Source organism: Onychomys torridus, chromosome 4 (assembly GCF_903995425.1).
Source record: "Onychomys torridus chromosome 4, mOncTor1.1, whole genome shotgun sequence".
Classification (NCBI taxonomy): domain Eukaryota; kingdom Metazoa; phylum Chordata; class Mammalia; order Rodentia; family Cricetidae; genus Onychomys; species Onychomys torridus.
This window is the reverse complement of record NC_050446.1, coordinates 42481179-42505456: the sequence shown is the minus strand read 5'-3', so window position 1 is coordinate 42505456 and position 24278 is coordinate 42481179. Positions and strand designations below refer to the sequence as shown.

Sequence of the window (24278 nt, the reverse complement as noted above, 5' to 3'; positions counted from 1 at the left end):
TAAGTCAAAGAGAAAGTAACATTTATATGACCACATTACTAAAAGGATATGAATGTACCAAAATCTTAATAGCTAATTTTCTAATGGGGTTGAAGGGAGTGAGGATGTACAGGGCGGAGGTGGCACTGAACCGGGAGATGGCCTTCCCTTTATTCAATACTATAAAGGTCTGAAAGAGAAAACACAACACGTGGAACAGAATGTAGGAATACAGCTAGGACATCGTAAGAGAGCAAAAGACTTCTCTAAAATAACAAGTGGTGTGACAATTACCAATGCATGGCAAGACAATAGCCCCCTTTCTTTTTTGGCATTACAAGAAATTAGGAATTTGATAAGGGACTTCAGGAGGTATGGAACATAAAGAGCATTTTGTGATTAGTATCACAGGAATTCTTGGCGTCTTTGCCAAGTATTTGACTCATATTTTCAGCTATATCTATAGTTCTCAAAAAATGTAAAAATGAGGCTGCCATAACTTCTTCACTTAGATAATTTCATAAAAACTTCAGGGTTTTCCAAATATGGCCTTTGTTAGACTTTTTTTTGGCACTTACATGAGTTCTGGTGTTATTTCTTCTGGGGGGGGGGGCACAGGAAAGTGACGGTCTGTGGTGTGAAGGCATAATCAAGCCTGCTAAGGATGGCAAGCCTTATATCAAGTTCCAGGCTATAGGGGAATCTTAGATACTGCTCTTAGAAATACAAAAATAATATGCTCCCACTTTCCACTTTTCACTTCATCACAAGGCAGTAGCATCATAGTGAATCTGCATTCAATTTATGGTATAATCAGTATTCAGAGAAATGAACTGCCTTTGCCTTCCTCACATGCCCTCTTACAGGATGCCTCTTCAGTATCTGCCTGTCCCAAGAATGCAGGCTGGAACAAATACTTTCAAAACACATAGAATTTTGCTCCACTGTGTGATCAGGCCCGGCCAGCACCCTAGAGATACTTTAAGAGATGGAAGGAGGTACATTCTTCACCATCTTAAGGTAACAGGGAAAATAAAAGCAACTGGCCTTAAAGACTCACTTTCTTATTGATATAGTAGGGGTCCAGGTCCTCCAGGGGCTCTGACACCATCTCTGGAGGAATGTCTCCATAAATAAATGGAAGGGATTTTCCTGCTTCCAAGTCACTGTTTGGCTTTGGGCCATTTTCATCATCTTCATCCTTGCGTTCCTGTTTGGGTCTCTTGGCTTTCTCTTCTGCAATGCGTTGTTCAATAGCAGCAAGGGATTCCCTGGTAAAGAAGCGGAAGCTGTCAGGTCCTGGCGGTACCAGCACTGATTGTGCCATCTTTTCATCCTGCTTCTTTAATCACTGTTTAGCTCCTCGCATAAGAAAGTGCTACAGAAACAGGAGGAAAAAAGCAAGGACCATTAAGACAAAGGGTGAGGTTGGCAGTCACAGGACACTGAGCATAAAGTCTGTCAAGCAAACAGCTAGAGAACTTTCCAAAGGCAACTGCATCTAGCCTTTGTGAGCTCTCGTGCACGCATTCATTTGCCTGCAAGATCTCTCGCTCACATCCAGTAGGTGTGTATGAGGTAATCCACTCTCCCACTCCTGAAATGTTTGAAGTGATTGTGCTACCTGGGGGAAAACACCCTGTTCAGAGCTTGCAAATGGAAGATACTGGTGTATGCTTGCTGTTTCACTCGTGTGAATATTTTTTTGGGGGGAGCCATTCCCCCCCACCCGTATTCTTTCTGAAAACATATCAGATTCAAAACAAGAGAAGGAAAAACAAATCACACAAAAATCATAGAAGCAGGCTGTGCGGGAATCTTGCTCATATCTCTCTCTCTCTCTCTCTCTCTCTCTCTCTCTCTCTCTCACATTTTCTTTTTCTAGTTTGCCTTTGGCCCAATTTCTCACTTTTAAGAGTACATTCAAAACTGTTTCACCTGGGAAAGAGCTCAGGAAATCCTTGCAAGGCCTGGCTGTGGAGGGTGAGGGTGGGGTGGTGGTGAGGGTGGTGGTGGTGGTGGTGGTGGTGGTTGTGGTAAGGAGGAGCAGGAGATGCCTGGCTGCATTTGGAACTGCTGGAAAACGGCACAGGAAGGGACCAGGCACCTGCCAGCACAAACAGGAAGTCCCTCACATCAGAGGTCTGGAGCATGGGCCTCCCTCGCTTAGCAACCTGCTGCCAACCAGTGTGTAATTGCTTCTTAAATTAACACATTTGCAGTACGCAAAGAAACACCACAGAGAGATGCCATGTCCCATTTCACAAAAAAAATCTAGCAGAGTAGTTCAAATATCCATTTCAGAATTTGGACTTGAAAAAAAAGTAGTCTAACACAGTTTCTCTTTTAAGCACAGCCTCTACGGCATGGACTTTCTTGATGATATAGATGGACTTTAACTGATGTTTCAATCACATTTTATTAAAGCAGAGAACTTGACAGATGTGGTTGCAAATGTGACCTCAGCCAGTGACAGGAATTTCAGTGCTATCTAAAGAACACAGAAAAATCTTTGACCCTAGAATGCCATCTCTTCAGAAATCACTGAACCTATTTCTTTTTTTTTTCCTTAAAAGAAAAAAAAAATGCATTTTCACCTCCACACTACAGAAATGAGTTGCCACTGTAATATATGAAATGCATCTTCTAAGAGTAAAACAAGTTGCCAATTCATCTCTGCTGCAGTCTACACCTGGTAAAACACAAGGAAATCTGAACAATCTAAGCTGCTGAATAGCTTCATGAAAAAAAAAAAAAACAAAAAACAAAAAAACCAAATCTATATGTATAGATAGATTTTATTTTTGAAGTTACCCGGAACCTCTCAGGCACTGGCTGTCAGACTGCCCTGTCAGCCTCACAGGATCTCCAAAGCATTCCTTATTTTCCTTCACTCATCCCCACAGGCTCTCTTGCCTAGCGGTAGGCACAGGCATCAGGATGCTCCTTACACATTCAAGGGAGGAAATTGTTGTACCCATGCCTGGTGTTCTAGGGAGATAGACATGCTAAAACATGCAGCCAGCAGCTTCAAAACGAAAGGGTTCCCCCTGCAGATCCCCCCCAAGGATTCCACTGCAAAGGTAGAGAATCCTCAGATTGCAAGCATAGTAAGAACAGGAGGAACACATTACCCCTGCAGAAGCTTTTAGACTCAGAGTTTGGGGTCTGTAAGCTGGAACCAAGAAGACTGCAGCTAAAATTCCATCATGCTTAAAAAAAAAAAAAAAGAAAAGAAAAGAAAAAAAGAAAAAGAAAAAAAAATTTCCCCAAATTCTCCTTTAAAGACCACACCTAACTTCCTGTAAGAGGATTCTGGTAACTGAAGTAAGAGCAGGCATTTCCTGTGTGGGAACTACAAAGTGACATTTTTATAACGGCCACTAGAGGGCTGGGAACTGTGAAGAAAAACACCTTCCTAGAAAAACACTGAGTCTGCAGCAGCAGGCAGCCGGCAGCGTTCATGGGTGGAGCCCCGAGGGTCTGCAGGCTGTCAGAGACCTAAGCCTCAAGACAGGTGGCGGAGCTGCATCCGGCTGACTGGCAACGCTTCCATTCACTCCTTGTATTTTCTAAGCCAGAACGTCATTTAATCAAAATGAACAATTCAAAAGTATAAAGAAGCAAATAGGCAAGGGTTAAAAACATTTAAATCTCAGTAGTGGATTGCTGATTCCATTAATGAAATCATATTAATGGACACATTATACAAAGTCAGATTTAACATTAGTCTCCGTTCCAGAATACCTGGGGTCCAATAAACTGTTTGCTCGTGTAACAAAGAGATAACCCTTGCGGTTTTCTAAGTTGCTTTCTCCAGTAAAAAATAAATTAAAAAATGTTTAACCTAATAATGCACCTCTCTCTCTCTCTCTCTCTCTCTCTCTCTCTCTCTCTCTCTCTCTCTCCCTCTCTCACTGGGTCATTGAAAAGAAACCAGAGGATTGGATCTGGAGAAGCAAACTCTGTGAATAATGCACTTGCTGCTCAAAAATGAGAACTTCAGTTTGGATCCATAGCACCCACAGAAAAAGGCAGACAGATGTTCCAGCCCACCTGCAATCCCAGAGCTACCAAAGCAGAGACAGTGAGTTTCCAAGCTGAACTAGGCAATCTAGCCAAAGCAGTTACCTCCAGGTTTAATTGAGAGATGTCGATCAATAAATACAAAGGAGAGAAGTCAGGGAAGATACTCAGCTCCAATCGCTGGCCTCTCCACACACGCATGTACATTTGTCACACACATACAAACATGCACACACACTGAAATAGACACCCCATACCAGTGTTCTCCATTGTCCTAATGCTGGGACCCTTTAATACAGTTCCTCATGCTGTGGTGACCTCCAACCATGAAATTATCTCGTTGCTACTTCGTAATTGTAATTTTGCTACTGTTATGAATAGTAATGTAAATATCTAATATGCTGGAAATCTGATACACAACCTTCAAAGGGATCATGACCCACGAGTTGAGATCCACTTCCCTATACACATACACAAATCCCAAAAGAAAAATACATGGAGAAAAGAAAAGCTACCAGGAGAAAATAATCGTTACGATGGAGATTGAGACCATAGCTGTCACACAGTCAACTAATAACACAATAAGAATGGAAGACTTACTATGTGCCAGTCACTGGGCTAAGATGCCTGTCGGCACGGTCCCATAACGCTATGAAATAACACTTTCCAAACTCGTATTTGAAGAAGAGAAGAGTCACGCTAAGATTCAGAAGTCTCCTGAAGTCATGAGAACACAATTCAGGCTCAAAGGCTGACAACGAAACCTGTAACCTTTACACAGGCATCAAAGAAACACTCACGCAGCTTAAGCCCAAAGTGAACATGAACTACACATTGGTCAGCGGAGCAAGTTTGTCCTCACTGTCGACCTGACTGGGTTTGGAATCACTGAGGAGACACACCTTTGATCATGTTTTGGGGGATGTTTTCAGAAAGGTTTAAAGCGAGGAGGACTCACATCGAATATGGGAGGTCCTATCTCAGAGGGTGGAGTCCTAGGCTGAATAAAATGGAGAAAAGGAGAAAGCCAATTGACTCCCAGATTTTTCTGCTTTCTGACTACAGACACAATGTCCCCAGCTGTCACATGCTCCTGTCACCTCCTGCCACCATGCCTTTCCTGCCGTGATGGATTGTGCTTCTTAAGTCAGGCATTTGGTAATCTCCATGATTAATAGAAGTTAATCTACCAAAAATACATATTTGTACTTTTTTCTTGTTTTCTTTTCAGTAGAGATTGTACTTGTTGGAAATGAAGAAGGGGAAAAGTTAGCCAGAAGTAGTATTTTACTCACTGGGGCAGATACCTTCTGGTTGTAAGAGAAAGTGACTCAGACTGGTTGCAGCAAAAAGAAAATTAAAAAAAAAAAAAAAAAGGATTTGTTGGTTTGTAGTTTATTGTCCAAGGCTAGCATTAAGTATCGGGTGACTCAGAACATCCGCTAATGTCATCAGCGCAGAGTTACACTGTATCTTTTGGCTCTGATTTCCATAGTGAGAGGTACTTTTTAGAGGCTCCTAATGTGATAGGTGTTTCACAAAGGCCAGCCTGCCAACTTCCCAAACTCAAGTGTGATAGGAAACAACAAAAGTGCAACAGTGTGCACACTCTTCATGCACTTGCACACACACATACACACACCCAAAACAAACAACACAGCGAGCAAAGCTGTCATTATCACTCTATTCTAGGTGGCTCCTAAGGGACCACTCTGTGCAGAGCAATAGCAGTATTTCCAGTGAACGGGACTTGACTGAGCCACATACTTTGGGACAGAAAATCTTCCTTAAAGCATGTGAACTGTAAGGTCATATTGTGAAGTAGGAGTCCTCAAAACCGGAAGGGGTGGGGAGTGATCTGGACAGACAGCTCTGTGGTTCAGAGCACTTGCTGCTCTTCCAGAGAACCAGGGTTTGGTTCCCAATGTACATGTGGGTAGCTCACAATTCTCATAATTCCAAGTCCAGTATGTCCCATGCCCTTTTCTGCTCTCTGTCTGTCTGTCTGTCTGTCTGTCTGTCTCTCTCTCTCTCTCTCTCACACACACACACGTGTACACACAAAAAACAAAAACAAAAAAAAACCAAATTTTCAAAAAAAAAAAAAAAACCCAGCATTATGTTTAGTGTAGTAAGGGATACGTTAATACAAATATGTTCTTTAGTAATATATTAGCAGTCAACTTTCAATGCCTGAAAATTTGGCAAATAATAATATCAATACCAGAACATACAAACACAGTTACCTGAAGACTTAAAACTATATTCATTTGTACCACTCTTTATGCAGGAGATTTTGTAATGACTTTTAGTGTGAGGCTTTATTTTTGGAAGACTCATAAAAAAAAAACTGGAGAGAGCAATATTATATAAAGACGTTAGAAAAAGAAAGAACACTAGAAATTGCATTTCTATATTCTACTGCCATTGCCCCATTACTTCTCTGTCAATGATTTATTTTCTTTAGTTTTCCAAATTATAAAAAAGAAGGACATGAAAGGCTGGTGAGATAGTCTAGGCATAGCCCTGTTTCTTTTTAATCCCCCTGCCAGGAAGGTGGAGACAGGCAGATCGCTGGGGCTTCGTGGACAGCCAGCTGAGCTCACCAGGCAAAACTCCAGGTCAATGAGAGACTATGTTTCCCAAAGAAAACAAGGTGGATAGCACTTAGGACTCAACAGTCAAGGTTGTCCTCTTCTCTTCATACACATGTGTACATGTGTCTGCACATCCCTTTGTATCTGCAGACACATGAACACTCACCCACGTGCATATAAACACACATAGGTCCAAAGGGACACTAATGAAAGAAAAATGCAAACTATGCCATTTCATTACACATAATGATACAAATATAAATGATGCACTTATACTTACATAAAGAGACAATTTTAAAATCAAGGCTATGTCGTAACTATTGCATAACTAACTTCTCTGCACAAGAATTGACATTTATATAATATAATAAGTACTGTAAAGATAAACACACAGCAAGAAAATGACTGTTATTATTTCCTGTAGATAAAGATGTAATCATGTAGTAATTTATAATTAATAGCTTGGGATAACTTACCATCCTAGAGGCTTTGGCACCCCATTGTGAAGAAGGTTGGGAAAAATCTGAGAAATAAGGGTTTCTAGCAGTGCCCTTTAAGTCCTGTTTTAAAATAGTGACTTAGTTTTCTTCAATATATGCATAAACTTAGATAACACTTGTTAAATCTTATTTGAAGCTCCCCCACCCCAAAATTTCTTAACGTCTTTAGTTCTGAGGTTTGAGTCTGTTCTCCTGTGCTTTTTAGTGGTCGCCTGCTGTGGTTTTGTGTTTCCTTTCTCTTTATTCAGTCTGAATCCAGTCCATTTCTGTAACGAACAGTTTCCCCAAGGGGGAGAAAGTTCTGGACAGCCAGACTTTCATGTTTTCTGTGGTAGATTAGGAAGGGAGCACAATACAATATGAAAAACCAAAGTGCAGCATGCACCAGTTGAAAATTGTCATTTTTTTCTTTTTTAATACTAGATACATTCTGATATGAAACAAATTCCTTTTCAGTTCTTTGTGTTCATATTATATGCATTGAGTATCTTTATTAAAGACAAGCATTCATTTTTATGAATGTTATGTCTTTAATGTTTTTTTTGTTTAACAGAAATATTTACAAATTGTATCATAATGAACTCAGAGAAAATATAAGTCAATTTGAAAAAAAAATCATTTTACATGCATTTTTTTCTGAAAAAGTAAATTATAAGGGGAGATATTTCAGACTGAAAAGATGCATCAGTGAATAAAGTCCTGGGTTCAGATTCCCAGAACTCACATAAAACTGGGGCAAAGGTGATGCCTTCTGTAAATCAAGCATTGAGTGTAGTATGAATCTTAAAGAGTCTTATTAATAAAATCAAACCCGAGGCCAGTTATTGGGGTGAATGCTGGAAGATCAGAGAAGCAGAACAAGCCACAGCTATCTCACCTTGCTAGTTCCTCAGGTGATTCTGTTTCCTCAGGCTGCAAGCTTCTGAATCCTCATCCCAATGGCTCTCAGCTGAACTGTGCTCGAAAGCCTGAATGCTTAACCAGCCGAATGCTTTACTCACTACATGCTTTTTTTTCTCCTTAGTTCCTGGTCCTCACGCCTTATATACCTTTTTCTTTCTGCCCCCACTCCCTGGGGTTAAAGGCGTGGGTCACCATGCTTAGCTGTTTCTAAAGAGGCCTTGAACTCAAGAGATCTGGCTAGCTCTGCCTCCCAAGTGCTGGGATTAAAGGTGTGTACCACCACCGCCCAACTTCTGTTATGGCTTACTCTTCCCATTTTCTAGCCACCATCTCTGGCTCTGTTCTAGTGGTTGTCTGTTCTCCGACCCCAGATATGTTTATTTCGGGGAACACACAATATTTTAGGGAACACAATACCCACCACATTTCCCCTGTTTTTGTCTAAAATTAAAAAAAGATTATAACTAATACAAGAAAAATCATATCCAATAAGTATATACAATATACACAGTCAAGATTACATTAATGATGTCTAGTCCATTAACATTTGACAGATTCAGGTGAAAAACTCCATTATGTATAATGTCCAGTCCAGTAACATTTGATAAACTCAGACAAAAATTTTTCATTACTTATCCTATCTTTTCTTTTCATAATAGATTCAGTAGTCTACCTTTTGTCATTTTTATATCTTCTCCTTTTTCTTTTTAGAGTATATTCAGTGATCTACCCATTTATCCTATTATTTCTTTGTCTTTTTTCTCAGGGTAGATTCAGTGATCTACCTCATATCTATTTTCTCTTTTTCCTTTTCTTTCTTTAACAAAACCTCTGAATCTAATCTCCATGTTCAGCTTTTTTCCTGACCATTAACAATTAACAACTTGTAACCAATCATCATAAACAATGACGATATCCAAAACTCATTAAACGACCGAAAACCTCCCATCCCACTTTTTGGGGATGTGAGCGTCATCTTCTTAAAATTACTTCCATCTTTAGAGGATCCTGAAAAGAAAAATTTTGGGTTAATTGTCAAGTCCTGTATCATTTGTCCCACCGCTGCATAATGAGAAAGTGCAGGGCTTGTTTCAAGTCCTTGTTCAAGTAGTCTGTCAGGCTGTATCATCTCAGCCAGTCATCTCGAAATTGTCCTGAGCCGTTTGTAGTCCAGAGTCGATCTTTCCATGGTGTTAATGGCTTTACCATAGTCCATGTGGCATCATAGTCCATTGTGGAGTCCCATCATCCTTTTGAAAATTTCAAAGTCACTGTTAGGCATGATCATGGTTCCCTTCTTTTTTTTTTTTTTTTTTGTGCCTCCTCTGTGGTTTGGAGTAATCACAGTCTGATAAATGTCTGTCTCTTGGGACCATGAACATTCTTCCCTAGAAGAGAACATCTTCACAGCAATTTCTCCCCAGCATTTCTCTTGCCAACCTTTTCCAAACTGACCTTTGCCGATGCTTTCTTGTATCACACTGGTCCTGGCAATTCTTCTCTGAACAAGCAGCAGTAAATTCTTTGTCCCAGGTAGCAGCATCACCAAAGTCACCAACACGATGAGAAACAGCCAGTAACTCGAAGCAGCAGCTACTGCCTCCATGGTCCTACCGACACTGTTTGTGTCTCTGCCCCGGCTGAAGCTTCTCCGTAGAGAACTCGGGATCCTCCTGCCTCTGCCTTCTTCAGTAAATCTTACCGGCATGTGCCACCACAGCCGGCCGAGTGTACCTTGGGCCTGAGCTGAGCCCGCAAGGCCACAGGCAAGAGGCTATTTCATGAATTCATACCACGAACGTTGGGAGCCAGATGTAGTATGAATCTTAAAGAGTCTTATTAATAAAATCAAACCCGAGGCCAGTTATTGGGGTGAATGCTGGAAGATCAGAGAAGCAGAACAAGCCACAGCTATCTCACCTTGCTAGTTCCTCAGGTGATTCTTTTGAAATTTTCAAAAATTGAGAGGCTGAGATGGGTGTATTTAGGGAACTTGCCAGCAAGGCAATCCAGCAAAAATTCCATGATTCACGATTAGTGAGAGACCCTGCCCTCCATTAAGGTGCCCTCCAAAATAGAGGAAGATGTCTAGAGTTGGTCCCCGTGGTAGTTTGAATGTGATTCCCATATTCTCATAGGGAATGGCAGTGTTAGGAAGCATGGCTTTGTTGGAGTGGGTATGGACTTTTGGAGGAAGTGTGTCACTGTGGGTGGTGGGCTTTGAGGTTCCCTATGCTCAGGATACTTGTCCAGTGTCTCAGTCAGCTTCCTGTTGCCTGCAAGATGTAGGACTCTTGGCTATTCTGCTAGCACAATGTCTTCCTGTATACAGCCATGCTCTCCTCCATGATAATGGACTGAACCTCTGAAACAATAAACGGGCCCCCTCAAGTATATATTTTCCTTATAAGATCTGCTGTGGTCGTGGTGTCTCTTCACAACCATAGAAATCCTAACTAGATAGCCCTTGACTTCCACAAATGTATACAGAGGTGATTGCAACCCCCACATGTGTACATACATGCATACACTACACTAACTACACACACATGCTTAAGTGCACTCACGCATGTGGGCACACACACACACACACACACACACACACACATACACACATGTGGCTGCTCTCCTGATCTTATAGTTTTATTTGCTATTTAATGCTGCATTAACTAAATCAATAAAATACAGGGCAAGCACTGAACTGTGTAGTCTCCTTTGATTTAAAATGGGCTTGTGTCTCTTCTGCCCCACAGAGAATTCAATTTACTCTTCCTATGAGCCTCCTCCTCAAACTACTTTTGTGGTAGACTTCCCCTCTCCAGTGGATCGTAGCCTTTGCATCTGAGAACACCTGGATTGGCTGGATGTGAAGGTACCTTCCTTGCTTGCCTTGGCATTCACAGGCCAGAGTGTGTTTTTAATGGCACCTTGGCCTGCATTTGTGTCCCTAAGTCCCAACAAAGTTAGCGACAGCAGAATATGTTTCTTCCCATTAGAAACTTAGTGTTCCTCATAGAGGGTGACTGTAGTCACTGGGGAGAGATGGGAACAGGGATGCTGATCATTTTGGGATACCAGGGACACATTGTAATATTGAGGTTGGTAAGATTCCCTACAAATCTTAGAACTCTCAACCAATTGCTCTCCATGACTGTTTTTTGACCTCTTCAGTGTAGAATTCAGCTTATCTTAAAATGCAAGACAAACCAAGTCACTAGTTTGCTAAAACTTCTAAAATGAAATTCCACTTTCCGAGGTAGAACCAATGTATAGAACCTTATGTTAGTAGGGAAGATCTGTCCACCACCACTGCCACCTTCTACCATCTTTTTTCTATTCCTAATGACCATCACTCTCAAGTATTCAAGACACAACTTCAGCTTTTCTCTTTGCCTGAAGTAACAGACACACACACACACACACACACACACACACACACACACACACACACAGCTAGTCATCTGCTTGACTCGTTTCCTCCTATGTCATAATCTTTGCTTAATTTTTTCCTCAATGATGATTCCTTCTCCAAGCATACTGTATAAAATTGCAAACCATCTGCATACACTCAAATGTACACCATGACAGCATCGTCTTCCTTATTTTGCTTTATTGTTTCATTTGTTACTATTATATGGTTGAATTAGTTATAGCGTTTGTCTCTGTTAATTCGAGTGCAAAATTCACGTCTTAGGTCAGTTACTCCAGAAGCAGATACTGAATTGGGTTATGGAAGTCTCCCTAGGATGAGACAGTAAGTTATTTCATGGAGTTGCAGATCTGGATGAAGAGGAAGCCAAACAAACATTTGATTTCCAAACCCTGCCTGGACCCTTCATGATACTGTAATAACCAGTCATTTGCTAACTACATAAGAAATAGAAACTCCCAGGCACTTCCAGAATTCTGATTAAGTGAGAACAGAAATTCACATAATCTGAAGGCAGTCCTCCAGAATGCTGCAGCATCCTAGGAGAAAACCACTAAGCTATAGAGAGGCAGTAGATCACAAGAATAATTAGAAAGGACCATCGTGGTCCTGCACTGGGTAGAGCAATATGATGTCAAAATGAGACTAACATTGTTTCTGTGTCACCTATTCTTAGGATGATCTTTAGCCCCTAACAGGAACCAAATATATAGACAGAACCAAATACATATAGATAAGCAATGTACACCTTCTAGGGCACAGGTACTGTAATAATCTGAATTCACAGACGACATAGAAGTGAACTTTTCATGAAGACAAATTATTCTTTCGATTTCTTTTAGAAGCACCACCTCCCGTGTCCAGCTTCATAGTGTCGACATTCTGTCTCTGCTCTTCATGCTGCTCTATCCTAGTATGTCAACCAGACCTCTGCGATTATTCTCAGTCATCTCTTCTCTTCTCTTCTCTTCTTCAGAACATCAAGCTTAGACTCACATTATCAGTTAACAGAACGAGGGAGTAAACAATTGGTCACCTTCAATCTGTTCCTCCTCTGTCCACTCTACATACAGCTCTAGTGGGATCCATTTTAAAACATGACTACAGACAGGGGGAGACGGCTCATGCCTTTCATCACAACACTTGGATGGCTGAGGTAGGAAGACTGTCACAAGCTCAAGGCTGGTTTGGGCTATACAGTGAGTCTCCAGCCAGTTTGGGCTTTAGAGTCAGATGTTATCTCAAAAGAAGACAAGCAAACAAAGAATGTGTAATTACACTAAGCTATTTTGGAAGTTAGATATTTAAGTATAGTTAAATCCTCAACTTTATTCTCTTTTTTCATTTGCTCTTAGCTCTTTTTTCCATCCCTTCTATCTTTCTGATCATATTCAAGTTAAGATGAACTATATTTTTTTGCCCGATTCCTTAATTCTTCTTCTCTTAGTATTTTTGTTTCATTTAGGATGCAACATATTCCCACTTCCACCAAATAACTCAAAACCAACTCCTTAAAGCTGAGTCCCAGCATGCTCTGTAAGCAGTGTCTATCTTTCTCAAGACATGGAACAGTAGAATGATCAGAGGCTTTGAAGCCAATGGTCTGAATAAAAACCTGCTCCTGTCACTTGTTAATTTGTTGATTTGGCCTTATATAAGTCACTGAGGTGATTTAGCTTTACATCAGTGAGAAATGAAGGCCCATTTTGATTTTTCCATATAAATTTATGTATTATATTGTGATTGTCATATGTAGATGCTTAATTTTTATATTTCTCTTTTTAGTTCATCTTCCTCGTCTTACCTCATTTTTCTCCAATTTCCAGATCACTGAGCTGAGCATCACACCTGAGATAAACTGTACCGCAACCAACTGATAAGTCAATTTCCTTAAACCTATATTTTACCTAGCAGTTTTCTTCTTAATTCTTTTTTACTCTTCTCTCACACATTATATCCCTCCAGCAGTTTTCCCTCCTGCCTTTCCTCCCTGTTCCGTTCCCCACCCCTACCTCCCCTCTCCCCAGATCCACACCTCCTCCATTTCCCTTCAGAAAAGAGTAGGCCTCCCTTCTCTTTTCATTGAATGTACTCCTTTCTTCCTTGTTAGTTTAAAAAACATATATTTTATTTTTACTTGTGTGTGTGTGTGTATGTAATCTGTATGTGTATGGTCATGTATGTTTCAGTGCCCACTGAGGCCAGATGGGAATGCCAGATCCCCAGGGGCTGGAGATACAGGCAGCTGTGATCTGCCAGACATAGATGCTGGGAACCAAACCCAAGTCTTCTGGAAAAGAAGCAAGTGTTCTTAACCACTGAAGCATTTCTCTAGCTCTATCCCTCGTTAGGGTAAAAGGGATCTTCTAGGTGTCTGATGTTCTGGAGTTTCATTTATAAGTTCTGTGTGAGTAACTGGGTACTTGTAGGATACCTCTCTAGTTTTGACTTTGCTGCATTTCCTGCATGGTCCCAACCTACAGGCAACTAGACTTTCCATTCCTCCCCCTCACTCTTCCCCTCTCCTCTGTACTGTCCCTTGCCTCAACCCATCCCTCCTCCACACAGTTCTCCATACACACTTGCTGGGCATTTCTCTCTTTTTTTTTTTTTTTTTTTTTTTTTTTTGGGTTCTTTTTGTTTTCTTTTTCTTCTTTTTTAAAATTATTATTATGTGTTTTAATTTTATACATCAGCCATGGGTTCCTCTGTCCTCCCCCCTCCCGCCCTCACCCCCACCTTCCTCCAGCCCCTCCCCTCCATTCCCATGTCCTCCAGGACCAAGACACCCCTGGTGATTCATTTAAACCTGGTGGATTCAGTACAGGCAGGTCCTGTCCCCTCCTTCCAGGCTGAGCATGTGTCCCTGTGTAAGGCTGGGCATTTCTTTTTGACTGTATCTTATTTTACTGGCACACAAAGTCCATACTCTTTGATGTTTTTAAAAGCTTATCAATATCCAATTGCTTTGGAAAGTTTTATTAAATTAGATCTTCATTATCTAAATTTATATCTCATCTAAAGCAAAAAGTTTGTTATTAGTCTTTTAATTATCCCATTTGAAAATAGTTTTCTTGGCTTTAATTCATCTCCCAAACTACTCTTGGCCAAAAATAATAAACATATCATCTCACATCTGTCACCTCCCCCAAAGAATCCAACCCTTCTCCACTACCATCCGTAAGATGTACAAATTGTGCCACAGAGTAAAGAGCCAGTTGTTTGGTTTTTCTTTCCTATCTACCTTTACCTTGCTCAGACATGATAGCTAAGCTTTTCTAAGCCTGCTTCCTCAAGTATTTCTGCTTCTAAGAGTCATTTGATGTGGTTTCCATCACCTAAAATTCAACACATACCAGTTCAACCTAACATTAGCAGCTTTAAGCTTCAACTATCCGATTTTCACTGCTTTCCAACTGAACATGCTCCTTCATTTCTTCAAGCTCCAGGACACTTGTTAATTAAGAATTATTTGTATAAATAGAGGCAATCACCTGTACTGCCAAGAGGGGAGGCTCTTCCATAATCTGCCTTGTAATTCTTCTAGTACATAAAGAAATGACTTGCACACAGTGAACTCTCAGTGAAACAGTTGGATAGCAGGAGATTTCAGAGATTCTGCTCTGAACACCTTGGAGGGGATATTGTGTACAACTAGCTGTTGTGACACCATGGGCAGATCTAAGACTAATACTGACTAAATAAAAATCCCTTCATATTCTAAAGTAAATCAAAGACTATTGGACCTTACAGATGATATTCTCCACCTTGATTTGAAAACACAAAGCACAACTGGAACCCTCCTTTTTAATTGCCTCTATCAGTGGAAAATGCAACCCAATATGAACCAGTAGAAAGCACCAAGCACTGCCATTTATGTAAGGAGGGGTTTTCTCTTGGGTCCCAACAGTGTATTTGAATGCAGATTTCCTTTGATCTACTCCTGTCTTACAAAACCCCCAGATCACCCCTAGTTTGGAGGTGTCTGAATGAAGAGTTGATGCTTGCACAAACCCTAAAGTTGTGTTATTCTTTAGCTTTACTTTGTTATACATGCAACAAGCCACTCTTAAGGGGAGGCCCCATTTCAAGCAGATGACGAACACAATAGGAACTTTAATGGCATCTTTGGAGTTTCTTTGTCTCATAATATCAAGTCAGATCATTTTTCTTTTTAACATTACAGATCCTTTGCATATATATTATGGTTTCCAGTTTGGGGTTTTTATGGGATTCCTGTGCATGCGAACTGGTATGTCTCTGCATATGTGTGCTTTTCCTTGGCTCTTTTCCTTGTTTGGTTATCATTTTCTGATTTATTTATTTTTCTTCCTTAGAGGCCTGTTTGTTTTCTAACGAGAGACAGAAAAGGTGTGGATCTGGATGGGAGGGGATGTGAAGAAGAACTGGGAGGCGTATGGGAAGGAGAAACTAATCAGAATATATTGTATGAAAAAAAACTGTTTTCAATGAAAAAATAAATATAGGCAACAATGGTTAAATACTGAGACTTGCACAAAACAAAATGAATTTTTAAAAATACTTAACAATTCTCCACTATATGTTCTTAGAATATATATATGCATGTAGTTTTACAGTCTCTTTTACTGTTATTTATTTATTTATTTATTTGTTGGTTTATTTGTTTTTTGAGACAGGGTTTCTCTGTGTAGCTTTGGAACCTTTCCTGGAACTCGCTCTGTAGCCCAGGCTGGCCTCGAACTCTGCCTCCTGAGTGCTGGGATTAAAAGTGTGCGCCACCATCACCCGGCCTCTTTTACTTTTAGATTCTATAATTTGTCAACAATTTGTCTCTTACTAAATAAAAAACAAAAATACAATTTTATAGTTATTAAGATCATTTATGTGAAGTCTGGAGAAGACCTCTGTCGAATTCTGGAGGTGACCACAGGACATGTCATCCTCCTCATCGGTGGAGAGCCCCACATGCCTACTCCCACCTCCAGAGCAGATGACTAGTCCAGGCTTGGTGAGGAAATTCTGGTCTCTAATGACTTGAGCATCATGTGAGGTCTTCATAAATCTATGGTGTTGAATTAATAATGAACTCAAATTTGCGTTTGTGTAGCTAGATCTAAATGTGTCAGAGGAGAAGACAAAGTAAGGAACTATTTTATTAGTAAACATGGTTTGCTAAACAACTAACTAGGTAGGACTCAGAGGGACTCAAAGAGACTGACAACCAGGGAGCCTATGGGTCCGACCTATGTTCTTTGCCAAGTCATGATTGTACAGCTTGGTATTCTTGTGCGACACCTAACAGTGGGAGCTGGAGCTGTCTCTGACTCTTTTGCATGCCTTTGGAATCCTTTTCCTCCTACTGGTTTGCCTCATCCGGCCTTAATGTGAGGAGATGTGCCTAGTCTTATTGCAGTATGATATGCCATGCTTAGTTGATATCCCCGGGAAGCCTGCCTTTTTCTAAAGGGATGGAGGAGAAGTGGATATGGGAAGAGAGGTGATGGGGAGGGTCTGAGAGGAGAGGAGAGGGGAAACTGTGGTTGGGATGTAATATATGAGAGAAAAATAAATTTAGAAAATGCAATGAATTATGAGTGTTTTGGACTAGAGTGTGAAAAGCATTCAGGAGCAATGTCATAAGATCCTCTGACATCTTTTTCAGCATCTGGAATAATTTTCTTTTACTCTGCTGACTAGTATATGAAATGTATTTTCGGTGAATGTGTCAAAATTAATGACTTTGGAAATCCAGCCTCTTGATTCAGAGTGCTTCAGCTCTCCAGACTTGGGAGTGCTTCCCTTCACAGTTGTTGCTTTTGTCTGTGGAAGGCTCATGGGTGCTTTTGCCACTCAGCTTCCAGCTGTGACTACGCAACATCTTCCATCCCGAAGATCTGGGTTTCCTTTCTGCTACTTGATAGAACCACGCCTCTGGAAAGACAGTCACTTCAATGCCAATGCACCTGTTTTCATCTTCCTTCTGCTGCTTTCTGGTTGCGATTCTTTGATAAAAGTACTTGGGTTATTTACAGGGTTAAAAGAGCTGGACGATGCCCATAAAATATTGAATGCTATTACTATTCATTTACCCCTGTACCTTTCAAGGTCTTATGCATGTAACATTATGTTGACCATTTGAATAAAATTAAATGTAAAACAATAGTCTTCTACATTTTCAGTATTAGTAATCCAGTTAATCATTGAACAGTTTCTATTATTGTATTACACTTAAATATTTTATTTGTTGTTGCTGAGGATCCAACCCAGGCTTCATGTGAGCCAAGCAACAAAAATCTTAAGCACCTACAGAGAACCATCATTCTCCCAACTACTTTGGCTCAACATTGAATAGTGAGCTAGGCACTCAAAATCCTGCCCTTTTGGGCTTATATTTTATACAACTTAATTAAGAGGCAGATGTAATGTATATGTAAATTAAATATAGAACACAGAAGTTGATGGTGACTGCTTTTGAAAAAGTCATGCAGGACCACAGAGCAATCGTACAGTGAAGAGGGAGGGGAAGGCTGCAATTTTAAGTAGGGCGATGAGGGAGCTTTTCCCTCAACTACTGTGGCTTAAGGAAGACGGTGAGGAAGCCGCCAGCCTTGGTGTGAGTCTTCCTGGATGTGACCATTCCAGGCAGAGAGGACTTTTGGAAAGGTGTTCACAGTTGGAAAGGCCTGGAGGAAGGTAAATAGCACCGGACACAACGGCTGACAACACAAGGCAGTAACAAATGAACAGGAAGCAGAAAGTAGAACAGGTAGCAATGATGATAGCAGATGCTGCCAACCTCGGGAAGGCCTGCCATCTGGTTGCACAGCACTTTCGCCAGCGACACCTGTGACATAAATGTCAAGACCAGAGCCCAAGCCAGACCCTGAGAACCAGCCATCAACCCACACATGAAAGAGAAAGATCACTGTTATTCAGCTGCCTCAGCTTCCACGTAAGCAAGCATAGGAGAAGCTGATGCAGGACAGACTTGCCCAGGACTACAGGAAAAAATCCAAACCTGTATGGCTGCCTGGGCCAGCATCCAGGACCAGCCTTACAGACACCGGGGACACAGTAGCCACATTTAGCACAGAAATAGCTGCACATTGGAAACACAGACAAAGTGTTGCCTTGCCTTCACACTGTCAACATCTTCGAGGGGAGAAGGGACACTATTTTTAACCATGATGCAGCTTTCAGAATAGATGATAGCAACAACAAAACCTTTAGCTACAAAACAGATACTGACACATAACTTGTTTGCTGGCTCTCTGGAGTGAAAGGGATGTTGACCATGTTGGGAGTGTGCTACCTATTCCATCTATTGGCAGCTACCCTCACATGCACTTAGCTTCAATTCTCTACAACATAAGATGGCCTGGAATTCAACTGTGTAGTATTGGTTGACCTAAAACTCATTATGATCCTCCTGCCTCAGCTCTTCAGGGGCTAGGATGACAGACACAGGCCATCAGGCTTGGCATGGCTGCATTTTGTTTCTTCTGTTTTTTCCCAGATTAAGAATTAACTTTGGTTTTGGCTAGCTCTAGAGGGCTGCTGCTGAAAAAAAACAATCCAGATTATTAGAACATTCTTTTGAAGAGCAAAGAATTTGAGAATTCATTTTTTATTTTTTTCCCTTGATGTTACTAAATTTCGTGTTTTACCCACAGCAGTGAGTGGAGGAAGGGTATCTAAAACCAAAGTCATCTCCTGCCTTCCATATTTAAATATTTCAGAAGCAATTCCACATACACTAATTTTCAAAGCATGGTTAGAATTCATAATATGACTAGTTTTTAAATAGCACTTTCACCTAGGTTCACAGATGCAGCAATCCCTTGTCAGATTTATGTGATTTCCATCTTAGGACTTAGCAGATACCTTAAAAAAGAAGAAAGAAAAAGAGTCCACTGGAGAGAAGAAAAGGGCAAAAGCTTCTGAAAACCATCTTTCTGTCCTCAAAAAGTTACCCTTGGCTTTCTCTAAATTTATTAACAGACTCATACTCATAAATGACATTTCTCATTTATTTTTCTCACCCCCAGCCAAGCAAAAATATACCGAAAGAACTAAAAGCTAGAACTGATCCCTAAAAGCAAAGCCTTGTCATTTGGAAATCATCAAAGGGCAGGGGATGACTCACACCTTTTTCGAAAAGTTCAAATCATGATCACAAACTGCAAACCAATTTCCTTTTGGTTTCTCATAAAAGAGAGCCAGGGAGGGAAATGATTTGTGTTCTATAAAGAAAATATTTTTTCCAAATAGAAGACTTTGTCAGTTAGAACACACAGCAGATTTGGAATTAGAGCCATCCCTTATTTTATGATCTTGCACAGTTTTTCTTCAGTTGGCACCAGAGTCAATGCTAATGAAAAGAATGGATTTTGTTTGGATGGCATCCCCACAAGATCGTTTAGTCAAATTTCATATAGTCATTATGGATTAAACTGGAAAGAGAAGCAGATGGGTTTGTCTCACCTCTCATAACAGATCTCAGAGCTCTCCTAGGCTTCCTACTCAACTCTGTGATCACCATCTTTTTCTTCCATCATGATCTCTGTCGATGTTAATGCATTGTAGATTATGACTACAAACATTTTTGGCATCGTTGTACACCATACTATGGGAATTTCCAGGGCTGTTCAAAGATTTATGTTTTTCATTCTATTTGTTTGCATTTACTTAGCGATTTAGTCAAGACCGCCTGACTTCACTACATGTGCTGTAAGATGGGGACATTGGATGACATGGGCATCATTCCTGTATTTCTCAGTCTCCTGTCTGCTTCTCTGCCTATTCTCATGCCTTCTGAAGAGAATTAAGTTTCGATCAGTTTCTAACACACTGTTGACTAAAGGCTTCAATATAGATTTTTAACAAACCGTGTTTTAATGACATTAGTAGAGGATGTTTTGAAGTCTTGCTATGTTTCATTTAATCTATGGATTGCTTATTTTTAACATGTGCTCCTTAGCTTCAAAAAGCAGACTTTTCTATTTATATTATTTTTCTTGACCTCTAATTTAATCCACTGTAATCAAATAATCTTTGAAATGGATCAAGACTTACATTATAGGTAGGTTTTGATCTGTGGTAAAAGTTCTATTTAAAGTAATTTAAATGGATAATGAAAATGTGGTGCATATACAAAATGGAATTATATTAATCTCTGTAAAGAAAAAAATGAAATTTGCAGGTAAATGGATGGGAGTAGAAAATATTATAGTCAATAATAATATAGAAAAATAAATGTGGGATGTCCCCTCTTATTTGTGAATTACTTAGCTCCAAATCTTTAGATATGAGTATGTTACATGGAGAGACCACAGAAACTAGGAACGTAAGAAGGTACATTGTGGGGCAGGGAGAAAGAGTTCTGTGGAGGGAATGGTGGGACGCAGGTTCCGTGAAGGAGGGACTAGGGAAAATGATGGGAGGAGTTTAATTGAGAAGGGAAAGAGGAAAGGGGTCGGGAGGCAACACAGAGGGTGAAGAAGGAGTGATAAATAACATAAGAGATGTCTGAAAAAGCCATAGGAAACATGCTAGTTTGTATTCACACACACACACACACACACACACACACATACACACACACACACGTGCATGCCACGAAGTTATGCTATTTAGGGTGACAGTGATCCCTGCAAGAGCCAGAGCCTAACAAAACTCCAGCATCAGCCATAGGAAGCCTCCCTTTGAGCTGTTGGCCAAGGCAGTCCAACTGACTCTCAAAACAATATAGACCATTGCCCTTGCCCTTTCTTGCATCCCAGAATTTAAAGGTAAGAGTCTATTGCTAAAGACACCACATGCTTTGGACACAGGACTTGGAGGAATCAAGCTGGAATTGCCCTCAAAACCTCCTATCTAAGGACTAACTCTCATGGTACCTGGTGATATTCAAACTACTAAGGGGAGGAAAAGCAATAAAGTCATCCTACCCAACCCATGAAGCACAATGACCAGCATGACATGATGTCTCCAAGGGTACAATACTGGCCCTTATCTGTTAGGGGTAACCATAGCCACATAATCGGACACTTAATGTCTACTCAACAGGAAGGAATCCGTGCTAGGTACTAAGTCCACCTTCCATGGCTGGTGAGGTCACCGAACCTAGAAGAGAACCTACTACTACCATTTCCCTAAACCAGTGGACCTCCAGAATGCATTTTATATACTCATCCTTTTATTTACCTCAAGTGTAGCTCTGACCCCTCGGGAAAGAAACTTGTTTTTACAGCTGCAGGAGACTATTACAGAAACCCACAACTGGTCAAAATGCAGAGATCAATTGAGCATGGGATGCCCAGCCCAGTAGACCATCTCCAATGCAACCCCTAACAAGTATGGCTCAGGAACATTGAGGAAGAGAGGGTGGAAATACTGTAAGAGCCAGAGAACCATGATCTCTGCTCTAGTGCCTTCCCTATAAGAAGGGGAAACTGTGCCCAATAATTCTCTACCAAATGTTTCCTAAACAATACATAGTCAATGACAACATCAATTGACATGCCAGTGTTAATAGGGGAAATCTCACAAGGCCCAACTCCTAGATAAAAAGCTATAGACAATTGATGGTGGCTGAGAGAAGGAGAATTGGTGTTCTCTAGGAATAAGCCCCCTATTAGTTCATCCAACTTAAAGTAGTAAGCCCAAATATATATACATGTGAGCAGCACTATATTTATATAAACATTCATATATACATAACACATAATACACATATTTATATATAAAAACCATGTATTAGCAATAGTAATTAAGCAAAAAGAGGTTAAGGGGGACCTGGAGGTGGGAGAGAAGAGTGGATATTATGTAAATATTGTACTCTTGAATGAAATTCTCTAAAGGTAAAAAAATAAAAATGGCATAAATATCATGGGATTTAAGTCATAGTCTACCAGATAGAATCCATTCCTAGCATCATTTTCAGGCCTAGAACCTATGATTAGACAGATCATAGGACCTTCTTGGAAAGAACCTACTAAGAATTATTTTTAAGTGGACATAGCATTAACCTGATTCCTAAGGACTTATCATTATACATGTAGATTGATATATTTCTCAGTCCTCAATAGAGAAACTGCTATTTGCAGCAGATAGTGATTGGCGCAGAAACTCACAACTGGACAAAGTGCAGAGAATAAGAGACTGGCAAATGCTTCGCCCTAAGTGAACCATTTATACTGAAACTTCTCCTCCCAAAGCCCAGGGACCTTTGATGAAGAGAGATGGAAAGACTATAAAAGCCATGTGTAGTGCATAAGGAAACATTGTCTTTTAGTCACACCAGGACAGCTGTATCTATGAACTCAAAACAGTTATGACAGCATACATAAGACCTGTACATGCTTGATCCAGACCAAATCCAGCAGAAGAGGTGAGGTGGACATGAAGTCCTACCCCTGTTGATAGCTGATAGCTGTCAGGAATGGGATGATTGGCTTTTCTTTAAGAGAATAGGTTCTTCCAAGTCAACCAGGCTTCAGTGGAAGAGAACACATACAAAAATATTTGGTAGCACGAATTGGTCTTTATGGTTTTTTTTGAAAGACATGAAGTTTGGTGAGTAGTGAAGGAGGATCTTGGAGGAGTTGGGAAGTAAAAATGATCAAAACATATACAAAATTCTTAAGGAACCAATAAAAATACATTTTAAAAATTAAACAAAACCAGTATAGCAAAATGAAAATAATTAATATCTTGAAGTTTTGAGGTATAAATAAATATCACTTACATTTATGTTTGATAATCGATAGTATTACTCATTTCTTCTGTTTTTAACTTCCTTTTGTCTTTTTGTCTTATCAGTTCCTAGAAGAGGATTATTGAAACAATCCCAGCACTTATGAGGCAGATCATTTCAAGTTGGAAGTCAGCACAGTCTACATAGTGAGTTCTAAGCCAGCTAGGGCAACATAGTGAGGTCCTGTCTCAAAAATAATTTTAACAAAATGAAATTTGCCTAATTTTTTTACTATGCTGTAGTTTTTTAGACTGTTGTTTTCACAAACTATTGAATAATTATTATTCTTTGTTAAAAATTGCCTCCTTGGGGGTTGGTTGGGAAGATGGCTCCAGGACAAAAGCACCCACCATGCCAGTGTGAGTGTGAATCCCCAGAACTCAGATCTAACTGGGTGTGGTAGCATACATTGACAGTCCTGTTGCTCCTGCGGTGAGAATGAAGATGGAGGCAGGAGAATCCTAGAAACTCAAGCCCCCAGCCTGGGCTTCAACAGTGATAACAGCAAAAGAGAAGCACTGTCTCAACCAAGATGGACGATAAAGGCTGCCATCACAGGTTGCCCTCTGACCTCCACATGTGCACTGTTGTGTATGTGCATGCAAGCACACATGAACATATCCATACTTAAACACATACACATGGTATGTAGGCATACACCATATCATCAGATTCATACCATCATACATCCAAATGGGCACGTAAACAAATGAATTGCTTCTTCCCTATCCAATGATTATTTTGTATAAGTATCTTTTGACAAGAAATAATTCATTATTTGTTAATAATAGAATCCTATCATCTTTTTGCTTAATATTTGCACTCTGTATCTTTTGCTGTGTAACTTTCAAACTGCTCATGTTATTACATTTAAAATACATCTTTTGAAAAATCCTGTCCCTAAAACTTGGTCGTTCAAGTCTGACAGTCACAAGAATAATGAAGTCTGTACTTCTCAAAAGATCAGGCAAGAATGATCATACCAACCTTTTAAATTTATTTTTAATTTTTTAAATAATAGCTAAACTCCTAAACAGTTCAAATATTATCAAGTGGGAAATGAAAAAGGAAAGATATTCCTTGATAATAAAAAGTTATGAACT

The 24278-nt window shown here is 40.2% G+C and overlaps 1 protein-coding gene across 3 annotated transcripts in view; it reads right to left on the bottom strand.

Moving 5' to 3' along the window:
• The window catches only part of LOC118583210 (sodium channel protein type 2 subunit alpha), a 143964-nt gene that overhangs the window by 93738 nt on the left and 25948 nt on the right, over positions 1-24278 (bottom strand). Inside the window, exons 1-3 of one of the 3 annotated variants that reach the window (XM_036186626.1) lie at positions 3114-3181; positions 1040-1357; positions 51-169 (exon numbers count right to left, since the gene is read on the bottom strand). In XM_036186626.1, the coding sequence (XP_036042519.1) occupies positions 51-169; positions 1040-1306 (386 nt within the window). In that variant the 5' untranslated portion in view covers positions 1307-1357; positions 3114-3181. Of the gene's footprint in view, positions 1-50; positions 170-1039; positions 1358-3113; positions 3182-24278 lie in introns of those variants that run through there. The other 2 variants (XM_036186625.1, XM_036186627.1) reach the window with 2 other exon arrangements.